The sequence below is a fragment of the Lepidochelys olivacea genome (genome assembly GCF_965140295.1).
Source record: "Lepidochelys olivacea isolate rLepOli2 genome assembly, chromosome: 10".
Lineage (NCBI taxonomy): Eukaryota > Metazoa > Chordata > Testudines > Cheloniidae > Lepidochelys > Lepidochelys olivacea.
This window is the reverse complement of record NC_140420.1, coordinates 66,470,755-66,484,326: the sequence shown is the minus strand read 5'-3', so window position 1 is coordinate 66,484,326 and position 13,572 is coordinate 66,470,755. Positions and strand designations below refer to the sequence as shown.

Genomic DNA, 13,572 nt, shown 5'->3' with positions numbered 1-13,572 from the left:
TCTTGTTTAAACTTTCATTTAAAAGAAAACGTCTATGTAGCTCTGTATTGTCCATGTTAATTATATTTTATTAAAAAGAGACCTGTGAATGGGAAAAGTCTAGTTTTACTGTTTCCTTGCAGCTTTCTGCATTTGATTGAGCATTGCTGACTTAATATAATTAAATTCCCAATTACTCTGATCACACAGCATGTGGTGAACTTTAGCATTTTGGTTCACATCAGGGTATGGCTTACCTCTTAGTTATCTCAAACCTCAGTTTCCCACTCGTGTCATGCCTCTTGAGCCTGTCTTCCCAGGCTGTTAAGGTGTTTTAGTGGTCTGTGTGCCTTGGTCTTCTAACCAAAGCAAGAATGTTCCCCATATGGACAATCAAAAATAAAAAGCACTGATTTGCTCTTCTCACTGCAGGGACTCCACAAGATTCTTCTTCCTCAGGTCACAGACCTTTCTCCTTGTTTGGCAGGAGCTTACAGCAGTCCTGTTCCCCCTTCATCACAGGAGCAATAGCTTCCTTCTCTTGGCAATGTAGTTGATGCATAAGGGGAAACTGGGTCTTCCCTCTAATTTAGACTTCAACCCAGGAACCCTAAACCATGAAATGGCTCTCACTTTGTCTTATCCCTAGGCTTCTTTCTATACATTGCTCATAGCCTCAAGGGTCTTCCCTAGGCTGCCATGAAAAGACTCCTAGGACACTCTGCTCTTCCCTTAGTCTCTCACTGGTCTGAGCCACAGGTAGCTCTTAAATACCTGCTCTCCCACTCAGTCACATGCTCTGTCAGAAGAAAGGGAAGAATATGCCCAAGTCAGAGCTTGGGCTTAACCCCCTTAAAGGTCCAGCTCACCTTGTGACCATTTGAGAACTAGTGTTGAGTTCTAATAATAATCAGTTTTAACTCTACTTACCTTCAAAGTGCTGTACAAACTGTTAATACTCACCTAATATCCTGGTTTTATTAATGAGTAAACTGAAACAAGCATGGTGTGTGATTTGCCTGAGGCCACTCAGGACTCTTAACACTGAGTTCTCCGCTCTAGTCCTGTTCCCCAACTACTAAACAACATTGCCTTCTGGTTTCTGGTGGAATATGCAGGTCAAGAAGAATTATACAAAACCATTTAAAAATCAAATGAATGACCAAACAAAATGGGTGACACAACAGTCTGCTTGCTTCCATCATGTTTGTTTTATCTGGCAGAAGTAGACTTTTTTAAGTTGTCTTTCAGTATTGCCCTTTCACATATCTTTTCTTAAACAATTTTTTTTTGACATTGAAGAAACATTATTATTTTCATTTCTATTCAGGGCTTTCTACTGAAAGCTTAATTGTTATAAATCTATAGCATAGCAGCCAAGATGTTAAAAGTGAGGAGTACAAATCTGAGGTGTTTTTTTGTTTCCCCTTGAAAATGTCTGCTTCAGCCCTCAAGGAATATTAATAAAGGCTAGGAGTAAGTAAACTGAAGTCTGCACAGAACTTTCACTCATAGGTTCCATAAATGGAAGTTTTGAAAAGCAAGATGGCTAAAACAATGTGGTAGGCTTTACTTATACAAGTCCAAAGGCAGTTTAGTTAAAGAAAGCAGTGTTGCTAGAGGATCCTAGTGCTATGTGATATTAGGGACTATAACAAATGTTTCTAGTTAACATTTTATTCTCATTTTATACTTCATTTTTATTATTCCAGATTGATCGTACTAAAAAGCCTTCAGCAAAATTTCTTGATGATGTTAATAGTCCAAAATCTGAAGCTACAACTCTTGACAAACATCCTATTCAGAATGGAAGAATGATTCCAGACCGTTCCACAAAGCCACCGTTTGATGCAAAGGCCATGCTGACAGAAGAAGAGAAAAGCCGTATACACGCAGAAACGGCTTCCCTGTTGGAGAAGAGCAAACGGGAAAAAGAATTGCGGGAAAGACAACAAGAGAAACAAAGAGAGAAGCTCAAATTGGAGAAGCAGGAACAGGAAGAAAAGGAGAACCGAGAAAAGCTACAGCAAGCAAAAGAAGAGAGAGAGAGGAGACTGCAGGAAGATCAGGCAATTAGGGAACAAAAGGAAAAGGAAGAACAAGAGAGAGCACGCAAAGAAGTATTAGAAGCAAAAAGACAAAATAAAACTGAGCACGAAAACACTGCTGCAAAAAACCCTGAGCTTGATAAAGTATCTGCGGACGAAAGAGAAAAGGGGATTCAAACACCAGAAATGCAGAGGCGTGCGTTAGGAGATACATCTGTGACAGGGGTGTCAGTCTCAAGCAAGGTTAGTAAAGGAGCAGTTCAACAGCCACAAAATGAAAATAGAGTAATCGCTTGGCACAGTTTTGTCAGTGTGTATCAGATTGCTTGCATTGGGAAAATACCAGTGCCGAGGTATTTAACTGCAAGTAAATTTTGTTTGGGTTTTGTTTGGGGCCTGACATTTTGATTTAAAACTAGAGGAAAAACTCAAAACAAACCCCAAAGGGGCAGATCCTCATTCCCACTGAAATCCCTGCTGATATAGAGCCAATGGAGCTGACTCGTGTTCTGTCTATCCTTTCATCCCCAGCACAGAGGGCATTTCAGAGGCATGGTGGCAATCTACTCTGTTATACCAATCCTCTGTTGTAACTTGTGCTGGGGAAGGACAGAATCACAGAGCCATAATTGGTACCCAAATGCCCCAGGTTAGACAGAAGTCTTGCAGGAGAGGATAAACGTCATAGTATCGTTAACGAGTGTGGGAAGGACAAGTCGTCTATTACCCCCATCCAGTGTTTTGTTTGAGAGCAGGTCTGCTCCCCACTCTCATATCTTCTAGCATCATATCTCCTTCCTTTATCCCACTAAAGCCTGAACAAAGTGAACAAGATCAGTCACGTTTACCTGTGACGGGTTGGGTCACAGAGACCCCCTGGGGACTGCCACCTGGTGTGCTGAGACTACCTCGGAGCCCGATTTCCCTGGCAGCTTGGGGCTCGGTCTGGAGTCCCAAGTTGGCTGGGGAAAAGGGCTCCGAGGTAGTCTCAGCACACCAGGTGGCAGTCCCCAGGGGATTTCTGTGACCCAGCCCGTCACGCTATCCTCCTGTGGTCGTAAAATAGAATCGGCTAATCGGAAGATCTGAAGAAATAGTTCACCGCAGGTTAATAGCCACATTTACAGCTTGAAAATGCACCATAAAAAGATGTTGAAATTTTCTCTAACCTTCAGCTCAGGGGAGTGGAATTCATGCCTAACATCAGTGATATTAACGCAAAGGAAGTCTTTAATCTTGCAGAAGCTCCATAAACTCAGATGAACAAATCAAGTGTCTTTTAATTTTGACATACATTTTGCGCAACTCTAATAACTGTGGGATGTTAGAAGTAAACATTTCTACTTTATAGAGAAATATAAAAAACCCTACTTGTAAACTTTCTATACCATATTAAATGTATGCAATTAGTCTTCAAATCCCTTTTTGTTTATCCTTTTGTCTTTATCAGTATCGTGAAGGTGTGCTAGCAGCTCCATAATTAGACTTGCACCATGATTTTGTCTTAGATGGGACAAGAAGCAATGGGCTTAAATTGCAGCAAGGTCGATTTAGGTTGGACATTAGGAAAAACTTCTTAATTGTCAGGGTAGTTTGGCAATGGAACAGATTGCCTGGGAAGGTTGTGGAATCTCCATCATTGGAGGTTTTTTAAGAGCAGGTTAGACAAACACCTGTCAGGAATGGTCTAGTTATTACATAGTCCTGCCGTGAGTACAGGGGACTGGAGTAGATGACCTATTGAGGTTCTTTCCAGTCCTACACTTCTATGATTCTCTGTTTCATGCTTTGTACGGAATATATCGTAATTATATGACAGGAATGAATATGGGGGTTCCAGGGTGCTGATCTGAGGTACCGAGTGCCACAGTATGTGCCTGTTGTGGTCACGGAAACAAGCTGAGGTTTACCCAACAGTCTTTTACTATAGTATAATCTGCTTTCGCGAAGTGCCACTCACTCAGCGACACTCAGTAATTCCATAGGAAAATTGAAAGTCTCTTTTCAAAATTTTTTTACAGCATACTGGGGTTCAAGGACAACCAGAAAGTGGAGCTCAAAGAGAGGATACTGAACAAGATACTGAAAGACTTAAAGTAAATACCAACATATCGTATGTAGCTGAAAGAAACCCAGAGCAGATGTCATATCATTGTAAATTTTATATCGTGTTAAATTCCACCTCATTTATTTTTAAGATCTTCTCTTTAGGAGGAATCTGTGCAGTGTTCTGCAGCTGTTTGTGTTACTTTACATACATTTTTCATTTTGTCCTGTAAAAAGGAAAACACATTTAAGACTTTCAAGTGAAAGTACTTTATATCTCCTCTGGGATTAACAAGAGTTTGTCTTTTTATATTTATTTATTTAGTCATCCCACTGTTTTCCTTTTTTTCCTTTTTGTGGTGGAGTTTTTGTTTGATTTTGTGGGGAGGGAAAGAGTCATTCATAAATATTTCCTGAGAACACACAAACACACACATCCCTAAAGTGATTTTGATAATAAAGGAATTGGAGAATCAAATTGTTTTATATGTGCAATTAGATGGATTTTAATTATTTTGGTGTGTGACAATGAATGTCATTCATTTAGATCAATTGATGCTGAATAATAGAAACATACTATCAGTTTTCTGCCCTAGACAAAAAAAAATCCAAATTTCTACTTAGAACACTAGTGGTTCTTATTGAATTGTTCTATGTGTAACCTTTTAGCTAGATGGAGAATTTACAGAATACTAAAGACAAACTAGACATGCTGCTCTGCATAACAATAACTTCATGTGCCTTTGTATTTCAATTGTATTATATTTAGTCCCAGCGAGAGCCATTGATGAGAGCACGAAGTGAGGAAATGGGAAGGATAGTACCAGGATTGCCTGCAGGCTGGGCAAAGGTAATTATAATTTCCAAAAATCTAGACAGTTAAGTCACCTATCTGGAATGTGGTAATGGCTTTTATTTGCACATTCATTATAAAATAGATTTGGGTTGACTTTTTTTCCCCTCTTTAAATTTCTCCGTGATTGTTCTTATTTTCTAAACTTTAAGATTATTGTTAATGAAATGACTGGAGCTTTGTCAGCAATATTTAATACATACTTTGGGAAGAATTATGCTATTCACTAGATATTGAGATCGAGTCACATTACTGTAATCTGCGATCTTTTCATATTAGAATTATTCTGGCCAGTGTTTTTAGTAGTTTAATCATATTAACCAACTAGTCTATTGAGAGATTTTACTCAGTTTTTAAACTTTAATTTTTGTCACCCAAGTTTCTGGATCCAATCACTGGGACCTTTCGTTATTACCATTCACCAACAAATACTGTTCAGATGTATCCCCCGGAAATGGCTCCTTCATCCACCCCTCCATCCACTCCACCAACTCATAAAGGCAAGCCACAGGTGACTACTGAACGGGACAGAGAACACTCCAAATTGAAGCGATCCTACTCTTCACCAGATATAACCCAAGCCATTCAGGAGGAAGAGAAGAAAAAAATTCCTGTAACTCCTGCAATCAGTCGTGAAAATAAGTATGTCTGATAAATTAAGTCAAAACATCACAGCTGGTTCAATATTATAGGGTCTCAAGTTTGCCCACCTGAATTGTATTAACTCTTTACCATTGGTTTATATGGAATGTTTCTGATAGACTTAAACTACATAGCTGCAAAGCTCAAAGCAGAACACAGTAGACAGTAATCTCCATTGAACAGTGATTTCTCCTTGTTTACTAACGGTAACAAATAGAGATTTTAGAGTGTTGGTAAATGCTGACTTTTAAATGGCAGCCATTTGTTTGTCTGCGTGCTATTAGGCCTTAGGCTGCTGTTTATTGTGGAATGAAAAGATTTTCCATTTCTAAATTATATTAAGTTTAATTCCTTGACCCCACAGTTTGCAAACGTTGATCTAGTCTATTCCTGTGCATCACTGCAGGCCAGTATTTATATATTGCTACAGAATCTCCCATGATTCCCTTGTCTAGTCTTGAATACCTTAAATGATGGCATTTTATGGCTTCCTCCGGGAGGATATTTTATTTCCTAGTGATGAGGGTGGGTCTGTTGATATTCTATGTGCTTTGAGCATACGGCTCTTCATCTCCAGCCAAGGACAGTTATCTCTTCAGGGCTAGTCAACACTACTTGGTTGGAGAAGTCTGTTAAATGACATGAGGCACACTGTTTAACTCCAAGGGCTAAAACTCACTGCCTTCTCAGAGCTCCCAACTTGTTCTGACTTACGATATGAGGGAAGGATATGGTGTCCACATGCAGAACAGAACGTTATGATAGGCCATAAGGCAAGTGTAGTAATAAGAATAGAAAACTCCAGTTTGCTAACAACAGTTTCTTCCTTACAGACCAGTATATTACACTAAAGCTGAAATCTCAAGGCTCTCTGCACCACAGATTCGTAATCTCAACCCTGTGTTTGGGGGATTGGGACCAGCTCTCACAGGGCTTCGTAATTTAGGGAACACTTGCTATATGAACTCCATATTGCAGTGTCTCTGCAATGCACCACTTCTGGTTGATTATTTCAATAGAAATTTGTATCAAGATGACATTAACAGGTAATAAATATTCTTATTCTATCTTGGATTATTTTAATTAATCCATGGCCAAATTCAGAATGTGTATTTACCACTGTTACTATTTTTCGTTCAAAACATATAAAATGGGGCCATTATGTTTTTAAAACCTCAGTCATATTAAAAGTAACAGATGTTAGAGTATACATTTGTGAGGGTATTTCAAACGTTTGGATATCTGATAGCGTGCTTTGCCAGGGAAACTCTTAATATTGCACCCACCATCTCGGTGCCTGGGCGTATTGCAGAGATTAAAAAGAGAAAGTCTTGCTAACAGTTGGTACAAATCAGAGAAGTGGAAAATCGCTGCATCTACCTCCAATGAACCCTCTGGCTGTGGAATTAAACAGCAAAATATCAAAGTAAATAGAAGTTTTAACTGCTTCAAGCTGGTGTACTTAAACTGTATCACATAAAAAGAAAAGGAGGACTTGTGGCACCTTAGAGACTAACAAACATATTTGAGCATAAGCTTTCGTGAGCTACACCTCACTTCATCGGATGCCCAAATACCTTTGTTAGTCTAAGGTGCCACAAGTGCCATTTGTGTGTGTGTGTGTGTGTGTGTGTAAAGTTGAACATATGCATGAGGGTTTGCAGGATCAAGACATAAGTGATTGTCTAATCTTGGGAAAATTTACTTCATTTTCACACAATCATGGATTAAAAAAAGAGAAATTAATACTTTGTCTTGTTTTAATGGCTTAATATAATACTCAGTATTTCTATTTAACTGTGTAGGTTAAACCTCTTGGGGCATAAAGGCGAAGTGGCAGAAGAGTTTGGCATCATAATGAAAGCATTGTGGACAGGACAATACCGATATGTCAGTCCAAAAGATTTTAAAATTACAATTGGGAAGATCAATGACCAATTTTCAGGATACAGTCAGCAAGACTCCCAAGAATTGCTCTTGTTTTTAATGGATGGACTGCATGAAGACCTAAATAAAGTAAGTAATTCCCTGCTGATAAATCACACATCTCAGTCAGATTGTAGAACAGAAATATAAAATGTTTACTTGAGTTTAGTAGCAGAAGTTTTGTGCTATTATGAAGATGGAAATAAGTGGTACAATATAAGAACCCGATTGAAAAATGTCTATGTATGCAGTTGCATACCTACTTTGTGCACACAGGGCTCAAATTCTCTGCTGTGCTGAATTTACACTTGACTCAGGGGTGGGTGTATGTGTACGTGTGGTTTGTTTTTTTTTTCCTCAAAGCCACCTTTCCCATCCCCTGATCTTGGGCTGCCCAAGCTGTGTCCCGCCACACCTCCTGTATAGAGCATATGGAACAGGCGGTGTAGAGTCAGCTATGCTAGCTTTGTGCTATTAAGAATTTCCTTGTATCGGGGGGAATCTTGAGCTGTCCTGTTAGGGGTAGCTTTTTGGCTGCTTTAGGGCAAAGTAGCTGGAGGAGAAGCCAAGAATTGAGCCTAAAGATACCGCAATTGAGAGGTTAAATGGGTAATTAGACACACAAATGGCCATTTAGATGTGCGATTTGCACATTGTTACTTATGTGTAGCATGAGCCCATTTTTAATTTTAAGAAGAGTGTTTCAATGATTTCAAAATGGTGATCTCTCTACGGGCCTTATTTGATTAAAGCAAAGTCCTTTGAAAAATTTTGTCTTTTCTCACACTTAAAAAGGATATTGTTTAAGATAATTATGGACCATTATCTTTTTTTATCCTTACACTTGTTTTTTCCTGAGTTAAACGTATAATAAAGCCAGCAATACAGTAATATGTATTCAGATGTTTCTTCATTTTAAAGGGTTGTCTTCAGTCTGTCTTTTTTCCTTATTTTTACCACCTATTTTATGGCCCATTAGGAAGTAAGTAAATTGCAGCATAATACTTGTTCCTTTGTGTCTAGTGATGTTTATACATTCTCCATGTCATGATCATGAATTAAACTACTTTACCTCATTTTATTATTTTAAATTAATATATCTGTTTTCAGAATTTTGTTGTTGTATTTAAATCTATATGTCTCCCACACCACACCCCACACAGACATTGGAGGCGTAGCTTGCCAGAAAGGCAAGACATTTTCATGCAATAAATAATGGCTTTTGGGGGAAAAGATGACTTGTTGCTCCCAACTGGATTCCATCACAGTTGATATTGTGATAATGATAAATGGGGATGGTGTGAATCTTTTTAAAGTATATAAACCGGAGTGTTTCAAATATATTATCTGTACGGCAAATGATTTGTGCAAGAAGCCTTCAGTAAATTCCTGAAATACAGGTGGTTAATTGTCTAAATCAACTCGTGGTAATAGTGAAGCATGTGCTGCCATTGCTTATAGGATGTTTCATAGATGGCAGTAAAATGAGGTGTGAAACCCTAACTACAGTGTGTATCCTGTGCACCTGTAGGAAGTACTAAAGAGGACCGCACAGAAATATGATTCGATAACAATTATGTAGCTTGTTGACAAGTTTAAAAATTTTTGCATAGTATATAAAACCTTATCATACAACTTCACTTCTTTATACTTACATATAAAATGATGCTATATGGTGATAAGATATTTTAATTTTATAATATACAGGCTGACAATCGGAAGAGGTATAAGGAAGAAAATAATGATCATATTGATGACTTCAAAGCAGCAGATCTAGCCTGGCACAAACACAAGCAGCTCAATGAATCTATTGTTGTGGCACTTTTTCAAGGCCAGTTCAAATCCACAGTGCAATGTCTTACGTGTCACAAAAAGTCCCGAACATTTGAGGCTTTCATGTATTTGTCATTGCCACTTGCATCCACTAGTAAATGTACACTACAGGTAAGTTAGTAATAGAGAGAGAATATGTGCTTTTACTGCAATAAAATAATTACTCTTCAGGTTTTTTGTATGGTGCTACTTTTGCTTTAGCCTTTTTGGTTGGGGGTATGTCAATATGGCCAGTGTAACTTGCTCTAGGATGAACCATGCCATATACGGTTGTCTTTTTCTTTTTTTAATTTGTTTTGTAATCCTCCCCAATCAATTAATCATTTTTACGTATATGACTACACTGACAGATGTAGGTGCCTTTTGTGCTACTGTAGTTTAAACAACTTTTTTGTAGTAACTAAACTCTTTATTGCAGGTCATAGTAGGATACTTGCTTCTTTTTTTTTTTTAAACGAAAGCAGTAGCTTCATTTAGAAACATTACTATCTATGGAGTAAAAGTTATTTTTGTGAATAGATTCATGAACTAAAGTCTCCTAATTATTCTTATGAAACATGGTGCACATGTTGCTCCTGTACAATAGCAGACAAATGTTTGAGCTACATCTTTATTTTTATAAACACCAGGCTTTTAAGTGTGTTTTCTATGTTTTGTCCTAGGAATGCCTTAGATTATTCTCCAAAGAGGAAAAACTTACAGATAACAACAGGTTTTACTGTAGCCATTGCAAAACACGAAGGGATTCTTTGAAAAAATTAGAGATTTGGAAATTGCCACCAGTTCTTCTGGTGCACTTGAAACGGTAAGTTGTGAAGATGTATCTATAAATACAGTTAACTTGGACTTAATGGAGGCTTTAGGGGTAGTAAAGAAATGGACATTTTTTTAAAAATACAGAACGTTATACAAACAATCTGAGCCCATGGATAGCAAGAATTTCCATCTAGTTGTCATCTGCTTCCTATTTTCATAGGCCCCCATCCTGGAAACACTCATACGAGTTGCCCCATTGAGTTCAGTATGTAAAGTTACACACACACACGTAAGTTTTTGCAGTAGTGCAGCCTTAAATTGTAAGGTAGCCCTGACACACTGCTTAGCTGTGAAATTTACTCTTCGTTCTTATTTAGCTCAGATCCCAGTTAAAATTAGTGAGTAAGAAATAATTACAAACATGGACTCAACTTGGAACATCTCTTGAACCATTGCTCTGGCTAGTGCTGATTTGTGCTCTCTCTAGATTCTCGTATGATGGAAGGTGGAAGCAAAAGCTACAGACATCTGTAGATTTCCCTTTGGAAAGTCTTGACCTGTCACACTATGTTATTGGTCCAAAGAGTAATTTGAAGAGATACAATCTATTTTCAGTATCGGTAAGTAACCACAGCCAACTTTAAAACTTAGCTGTACATCCATCTTGTTTAAAAACCGTTTATCTGTATGTCCAGTATTACAAGTATCACTTTGAGTCACGTGGGTTTCTAGGCCTCCTGCCTGGATACAAATTAGAAAAAAAGGAGAGTGAGTCTAAGATTTACTGCAGTGGGATTTCATGTTGGTCAAAATATGGCATTCAAGTTTATTATTCTAGCTAAAGGCAGAAGTGGTAGCAAAGCACAGATTGGTTAAATCATGAATCAGGCTCTTGCCAAAAAGAAGTATTGTTTTAATCTCTCTTCACGTTTTCTCCCCCCCACAGAATCATTATGGAGGGTTGGATGGAGGGCACTACACAGCTTACTGCAGAAATGCTACAAAACAGCGCTGGTATAAGTTTGATGATCATGAAGTATCTGATATCTCAGCATCCTCTGTGAAGTCCTCAGCTGCATATATTCTCTTTTACACTTCTTTTGAACTGCGAGCAGCAGATATAGCCACATAAAGTGTTTGGAGTGAAGAAAATTGGTTCTCTTTATAAATGTACAACACAGGTATTGAACTGCATATTAATATGCAAAACAGGAACAAATATATAGTCAGTTAGGGAAAGGTTGCAGCAGCTTTTCTGCAACAGGATCTTTCTGGTTGTGCTATTGTTTAAGACAGAAGACTGATTGATAATGCTTTTGGTAATAGCAACTTCTATGAAACCATAACAACAAGCATACTTAAGTTACAGCTTATTTCAAAACTATATTTTTAGTCTGCTCCAAAATGAAATTCTAGCTTAATTAGCAAGTAGGTTTAAATGTCCTAAAAAATCCCACAGCATATCTTGATTTGTCTTCTTTTCTATCACTGTTATGGCCTTTTCACATTTCTAACCTTAAGCTCGATTCTACTGTGAATACTCTAGAATGATGGAAACAGTTAGGAATGTAAGTGTACATATTGATTGCATACTTGCACATCAGAGCTATGTATATAATAAAATGTGGTCCTTTTGTGAAAATCTCTAGAACTCAGAGGATTGCTTTTATTTGCCAGTTCTAAATAACTGCAATACTTTAGGTGTAGAAAAAGCAGAGCTGTATTTTTCTGTTAGCTTTTGTGAATATTTCTGCATTTAAAATTATTTTAAAGAAATGAGATTTTCTTTAATTTTTTAATACAAGATTTAATGTACACATGCTTTAAGAATATTAACAAATGATTTAAAATACACTATCCTGTTAAATGTTTGTTTGGGGGATTTGGTGGTTTTTTTGTACATCTACAAAATTTGATTAAGTGAAAATCCCTGTGGGATTATACATGGCAACATTTTTCACAGAGTTCAGGCAGCTCCACGTGGAAGGACAACCATCGGCTAGGAGTGAATTAGTGTAGGAGCTATTTTGGTTCAGTTCTACACATTTCCATTATCTGGCAACAGTTCATAGTTTCCACTCCTGACTTGCATTGGTCCTTGGAAGTCTCAGGCCTCTGCAGTGAGCTTTTATCAGTGTGTCACTCTGGTTTGTTTAAGGGCAGGTTTCACTCTTGTCCAAAAGTTAGGGAGCCGTAGCACGTGAACTCATCCCAGAAGCGAACACAGCAGCACCGTCCTAGGGAGTACCATACTCTTAAAGTGACTTACCTGTTGATGAGGTGGTAAAAACTTCAAAGAGAGTAAGGGATAAACTGGTGCCCTGGTCAACATTGCCTTTGTCAGTAAAAAGTGGTGGCAATGACTCAGGCTGTTTGAGAGTGAACCAGGGAAACACAATTTTACGAATGCTAAAGTACTGTCTACACTGCATTTGGCAAGCTGAACTCTGCCTTAACATTTTTTCATGAGTAACTTCACATATGCACCTGCAGAATGCAATGTTAAATCAAGCACCAAAAACCCAGGCAATGCAGAATTAAGGTTGAAAACTGACTTAATTGTGCCTTCACCCTGGGTACAATTTCATAAGGTATAAAAGATCACCTGCATAAGATCATCACAGAGGGTTCTTTTGCTAAATCCAGCATAGGAGACCTTCTTCAGTCAGCATTAGCAAAGGGTGATTGCCCTAAGGAGAGGCAGTTAGTGTTTTCCTCCAGCCAAGCTAGTTAAGCTTTAATTGCTTGTTTCTCCTGTTTGTGCCCTGTCAGAACAGCATCAAGCACAGACATGGCATGAATGCTATCTCTCCTGCCCTAATGCTGAGACAGCCTCCAATTACTTAACTTTGCTCCAAGATGCAACATTTGAACATCCTCCTTCTAAGCTCTTAGCAGAATAACAGAAGTCTTGAGGCAAACAGGGATCCAGAGTAGAGAGAAGGGCTTTGTTTCAGTTGGTCAGATGCTACCCTACTCATGCTCCTGCCTCTCACTTGATGCAAATTGGATGCCGGATGCCATCCTGTCACAGGCGCTACTGTGCGCTTTAATTTTATACAGTGCTGAGATATTACACTGACGGTGGGCTGTGTGGACGCCCTATGTTCTGCTGCAACTTAAATTATTCCAGCACCATGAAATACCCTTCATTTCATGCCTTCCTACCCGCTCCAGAAGATTTTTCCACGTCGCAAGGTATAAGCATTAATGGAATATGAATTCAATGAAAATTACCTCAATTATCTCTATAGAATATGAAATAGTGAGAATACTAGGGGACCGTGGTGATCTGTACTCAAAGACAACAACTATGCTAGAGAGTGATAGTGTGGGACTTCCATACAAGTTCTTTGCATTGTGTTTAAAGGCACATTCTCAATAACAAATGCCTCTGTCAAACTTACATACTTGCTCCCACTGTACTAGTCTGCAAGTGTTGGTATTTCACCTGACATGACCACAGAGAGACTGAAATCTTATCTATCA

At 38.3% G+C, this 13,572-nt stretch overlaps 1 protein-coding gene across 3 annotated transcripts in view; it reads left to right on the top strand.

Annotated features, from left to right (window-relative positions):
- USP8 (ubiquitin specific peptidase 8) overlaps window positions 1-11,727 on the top strand; it is a 35,333-nt gene extending 23,606 nt beyond the window's left edge. For all 3 annotated transcript variants that reach the window (XM_084640591.1, XM_084640589.1, XM_084640590.1), the window contains 10 exons: window positions 1,692-2,270; window positions 4,049-4,123; window positions 4,843-4,923; window positions 5,306-5,568; window positions 6,402-6,614; window positions 7,374-7,584; window positions 9,202-9,438; window positions 9,990-10,132; window positions 10,571-10,703; window positions 11,030-11,727. In XM_084640591.1, the coding sequence (XP_084496717.1) occupies window positions 1,692-2,270; window positions 4,049-4,123; window positions 4,843-4,923; window positions 5,306-5,568; window positions 6,402-6,614; window positions 7,374-7,584; window positions 9,202-9,438; window positions 9,990-10,132; window positions 10,571-10,703; window positions 11,030-11,215 (2,121 nt within the window). In that variant the 3' untranslated portion in view covers window positions 11,216-11,727. The remainder of the gene's footprint in view (window positions 1-1,691; window positions 2,271-4,048; window positions 4,124-4,842; window positions 4,924-5,305; window positions 5,569-6,401; window positions 6,615-7,373; window positions 7,585-9,201; window positions 9,439-9,989; window positions 10,133-10,570; window positions 10,704-11,029) is intronic.
- Window positions 11,728-13,572: the final 1,845 nt, after the last annotated feature.